The following is a 5,211-nucleotide window of genomic DNA, read 5'->3' as shown; positions in this document are numbered from 1 at the left end:
AGATGATCGACAAAGTAGTCTGTGTGACATCAGTGGTTCAACTGTAAAGTTACGAAGCTACAAGAATACTTTTTTGTGCAAAGAAAACAAATAAAAATAACGACTTTATAAAATAACGCCACACACTTGTGTCATGATACTGTCGTGAACGCGTGTCCACAAGTGACGCAGTAGAGACGAAAATGTGGAATAAAGTTGTTATTTTTGTTTTCTTTGCGCAAAAAAAGTATTCTCGTACCATCGTAACTTTACAGTTGAACCACTGATGTCACACAGACTACTTTGTCGATCATCTTGGTACTTTTCTGGATCTTGAATGTGGTAGTTACCTTGCTGTCTATGAGAGGGTCAGAGAGCCCTCAGATTTCATCAAAACTATCTTAAATTGTGTTCCGAAGATGAACGAAGGTCTTACGGGTTTGGAACAACACGAGGGTGAGTATTTAATGACCGAATTTTAATTTTTGGGTGAACTAACCCTTTAAACAGTCGGGTGAATTCACTAAATATTGACACCAGTGCACAGTTCACCAACCTCCATTCACTTATTCACCAACAGGTGATTGGTGAATACTGTAAGTGAATAGAGGATAGTGAACTGCACAAATCGATTTCAGCCAGGTGCTGAATTAGCTGTGTGCCATGAGTTTTTGTAATTTCTTTTAACGCAAACATGCCTTTTTGTAAATTCGTTTCAAATTAGTTTCAGCATTTTAAAGTCTCTGGATTGCAGTGGGATATGCTTGTTGCAGGACGTTAGTTGAACAAACTCAGAGTAGGTTTAGAGTTGACAAAACCAAAAAAAACAAAACACCCAACCTGGTTTAGATCAAGTTCAGCGGGTGCACAATGCTGGCTATAAATGTTCTGTCAACTCAGGGTTTGTCCTGAGTTTATAATTAACTCTGGAGTGTTAATAATTCTGAAGTTTAAAAATTTTTTATGAAAACTATTTTGAATTGAAATGCATTTACAAGGCAGAAAGAAACTCCGCTGCTGCCACGGACATTTGGGAATGGTAGTTGAAATAAAATATTGAACAATTTCAATGGGAGTGAATCAATGGAATTTAATTTACTTCACAAAAAGATTCAAAGAAGAAAATTGTGTTGCACCATTATCTAATTATCATTGTTACTTTAATGAATTGGACACAAAATAAACAACGCTAAAAAAGTCCCAAAAGCCCTTTAATTGATGAAAGCAAGTGAATGGCAAGCTGGTGAATAACAGTAGTGAACTGATAGTGTCCTTCTCAGTCTTGGTTCTTTAAAACATGTATTTTAGAGCACTGTTTTGAATTCTGCTTGCTTTCTGACAGCACCATATCCTTTCAGACACCTTCACAACAGAGCAATATTTTAGATAATGGACAAGAGGTGGTTTCCCCGAATAGCCAGTGGGCCCCATATTCACTGGGACGAAGAGACGTGCCACCAGTGAACATGAATGTCATCAAAAAGGTATTGATTATGATTATGAGTGTGAAAGAGAATTTTTTAATTCTATTTTTTGATACAGGATGGGTTTTTTTGTCATACTGATTGGTCAAAGATCAATTAGTGTTACAAATAGTTCTTTACATTAGCTGTGTTACATTAACTGGGCAGTAAATACAGTAGGCTGGGCACTAAATTGAATATGTTCATGATAATTGTAAATATTAAACCAATGTAAAACATTTAAACATACTTTTTTATTTGACCGTTAAGTTTCCTAAAGACCACATCATTCGTTTTATTTCAGTGAATCGATTCATAATTTATTCTGTGATTGACTGAAGTGTAAGTTTGGCATAGTTCAATTAAATTGTTCTAGTAAAAAGAAATAAATAAATAAAACTGGTGTCTGTAAAATATTTTTTTAAAAGAAATTACTTTTATTCAGCAAGGATGCATTAAAGTGACAGTAAAGATTTATAATTGTATAAATTTATAATTTTACAAAATGTTTTTTTTATTTTATTTATTTATTTTTTTTACTTTTCTATAAAATCTTGAGCACAACCATTTTCAACACACAATAAGAAATGCTTCTTAAATCAGCAAATTAGAATGATTTCTGATCCAGCTTTGCCATCACAGGAATGAATTACATTGTAGAATATTAAATAGAAAACAGTTATGTGATAATCTATAGTAACACTGTAAAAATATAAAATATTATTGTAATATCAAAATATTACTGTTTTACTGTATTTTTTATAATAAATGCAGCCTCTGTGAGGATAAGAGACTTAAGAAAATCTCAAACTATATATATATGTTACTTTACTTTTACTTTTTTTACTTTTACTTTTAGTCATTTAGCAGGGGGCTTTTATCCAAAGCAACTTACAAATAAGAAAAAGTAATTAAAACTAAAAGCTAAAACTCTATAAATACTATATATATATATACACACATTTAAGAAAATAAAAGAAATTAAATAAAAATGACAAATGCCAACAACATTTCAAAACTAAACATTTAAATGAAAACAAAAAAATAAAGCTAAAAACAATTCAAAATTTTAAAAGAACAAAAGGTATGAGTATAATAATGATTCTGACATAACACTAAGCCAACCACCAAAAAACAACTACATATGTGTATGTACAGCCACACACATATACATATACATGTACATATATATATAAATACATTCAATATATATATATTATTTCATTTCCATTTTGTATGTTGAAGTACTGAAATAACTCAAATTACATTTTTTTTTTTTTTTTTACAAATTTACAAAATTACAGTATACATGTATATACACAATGCAAAAATAAAAAAATATATCCTGTAAAATTATCACTACCTGGAAAAAAATGTCCCCGCAAATGTTTTTTTTTTTTTTTTTTTAAATAAGCTGTGCTGAACTGAAATGATTCATTGCATTTGTCTGGATCTCATTATAGTTTTATTATTTCCACAATGCGTTTTTTAGAGAGACACCCACATGTCTCAAAGTATTAAACCCTGACATGTTTTACTCTTTAGTTTCTACAGGCTTAACCTGTTCTCTGTGCAATAGACATCTCTGTTGTATCGTTATTGCCATGTTAATTTTTTCAAATGCCAGGGTTAATTACTACCTACAGTCGTGATTCATTTCACAATGCATGTTCCCGCTCGGTCTCCTTAGCAACCTCAGTCTATCTGTGAATGTCTTTAGGTTGCCACTCAATATTATGGAACATTTTGCTTCTGCTGACACATTTAGTGTTGTGAAGAAAAGTCCAATTAAGTTAATACATCAAATAGGGAAATCAAAATGTCATAAGGTCCTGTGTAGCTAATACATGTCTTTGTAGCTGTAATGATAAGAAGGCACTTGCCGTTTGTATGAACTCTACTTCATTAAACGTTTGCCTATTGTTTGCCCACAGCCTGGTGTTCACAATCATCCCCATCAACAACAGACTATGATGATGACCTCAGCCACCCCTCCTCACCGGACGGCCCGTGACCAGCAGTATGAGGGGGCCATCAACAAGGTGTCCATCCAGCAGTACCAGTCACCTCTGCCCATGCCCATCACCACCACCAGCCCCCGGCCTCAGAGCGCCCGCTGCTTCATCCAGACTAAAGGCCAGAAGAGTATGGATGGCTTTCCAGAGCAGGTACAGGTCATCTCTCAGAATAAATTGAAATAAAATGCCAAGAAATGGACAGTTGCGACTCAAGACCAATCAAGATTCATGTCATGATCATGGAATATCAATACAATGTTTCCTTGTTCTTCAAATATTCAGAGGGTTGTGAACTCTGAATCTTCTACTCCTTTTAACTAAGGCTATATCTACTTTAAAGCTGCAGTCCGTAACATTTCTTGGTTAAAAATGATCCAAAATCAATATTTGAGCAAGTACATGACCAGCCATCTTGTCGATCTCAATCATTTTATTCGAAAAATATCCAAGGTTAATGTCGCACTCAAAATCGCTATTCCATGTCTGAATTGTATGGAAGCCCATTTCAGTCACTAACTTAAAAACAAAACAAACAAACAAAAAAAAGGTCATTGCAACTTTTCACAATTTGAATTGGTTTCTCACAATTCGGAGAATAAAAAAAAACATCAGAATTGCGATGCAGTATATAAACTAACTAACTAGACTTTTTTTCCTCACAATTTTAAGTTTATATCTCACAGTGCTATTTTGTGTGTGTGTGTGTGTGTGTGTGTGTGTGTGTTTGTTTCTGACATGAAATAAAAATAAAAAGGGTAATTGCGACTTTTTATCTCACAATTCTGACCATTTTTGGACCATTTTCTTCTCTTTTATTTTAAGTTCATATCTCGCAATTCTGACTTGTTCCTCAGAACTGCGAAACAAAAGTAGATAAAACTTTGCAATTACTCTTTTTACAGTTTTTTTTAATTGGTTTGGTACTATTTTCACAAGTAAGGTGTACATTTTCAAAACTCTTAGTACAAAACTTTAAACTGATCACATTTGTTACACCACTAGTCATTCTTTCAAAACCTGTTCTCATGATTTCATTGTAGTTGCACATATTTTCATGCCACATAATCATTGTTTCAAAACACAAGATCATTGTGATATGTATTGAGAACATTTGAATTAATCACCAAAACACAACAGTATGATCTTCTTTCAATTTAGTACTTTTAACAATCAGTTCATTCAAGAGCAAACAATGCAAGATTCATGTTTCAAATCACCTTTGTTTCTGAAATAATTACAGTAATACAGGCAATAATTGTCATGTTAGAAAATACACTTACGTTACCTAACTTGCATAACTCAAATAAAATCCATAATGTTTGTAAAAGTATTTATCAAAAGGTGTATGGAGGTATGACGTGGCCATAAGGTTTTGTGCTAGAACAGAGTTTACTGTCAATGCAGTAAATGTCCTCACTGTGCCATATGACTGAATCTATACTCTAGCTGAACTTTTCAGATGAAGGGTGAGTTATAGTAATGTGCAGTCTTTGCCATGGTAATGCTTCTATATACAGTATCTCATGGCATAATGTAATGTAAAATGCTGTATTTGATACCATCTGTCTCCTTTCTTCTGATACATCTGTGATCAATCTCTGATCAGTACCTCTCCCTTGTGTCCTGCTGTATGTTCACAAATAGCAAAACACACGGTTTTACAAACGAGGACGTCCTCAAAGGAAGGTTTTAGGTGATTTTGTCAAGTTTTGCTTACTTCTGGGTACCAATTTGTCCCCAAAATATGGTTA

The 5,211-nt window shown here is 33.2% G+C and overlaps 1 protein-coding gene across 2 annotated transcripts in view; it reads left to right on the top strand.

Moving 5' to 3' along the window:
• The window catches only part of lrrc7 (leucine rich repeat containing 7), a 124,728-nt gene that overhangs the window by 113,298 nt on the left and 6,219 nt on the right, over nt 1–5,211 (top strand). For both annotated transcript variants that reach the window (XM_016491363.1, XM_016491362.1), the window contains exons 25-26: nt 1,338–1,463; nt 3,377–3,610. In XM_016491363.1, the coding sequence (XP_016346849.1) occupies nt 1,338–1,463; nt 3,377–3,610 (360 nt within the window). The remainder of the gene's footprint in view (nt 1–1,337; nt 1,464–3,376; nt 3,611–5,211) is intronic.

The sequence above is a fragment of the Sinocyclocheilus anshuiensis genome, unplaced genomic scaffold (genome assembly GCF_001515605.1).
Source record: "Sinocyclocheilus anshuiensis isolate Anshui unplaced genomic scaffold, SAMN03320099.WGS_v1.1 scaffold70, whole genome shotgun sequence".
Taxonomy (NCBI): Eukaryota; Metazoa; Chordata; class Actinopteri; order Cypriniformes; family Cyprinidae; genus Sinocyclocheilus; species Sinocyclocheilus anshuiensis.
This window is presented reverse-complemented; position numbering and strand designations above follow the sequence as displayed.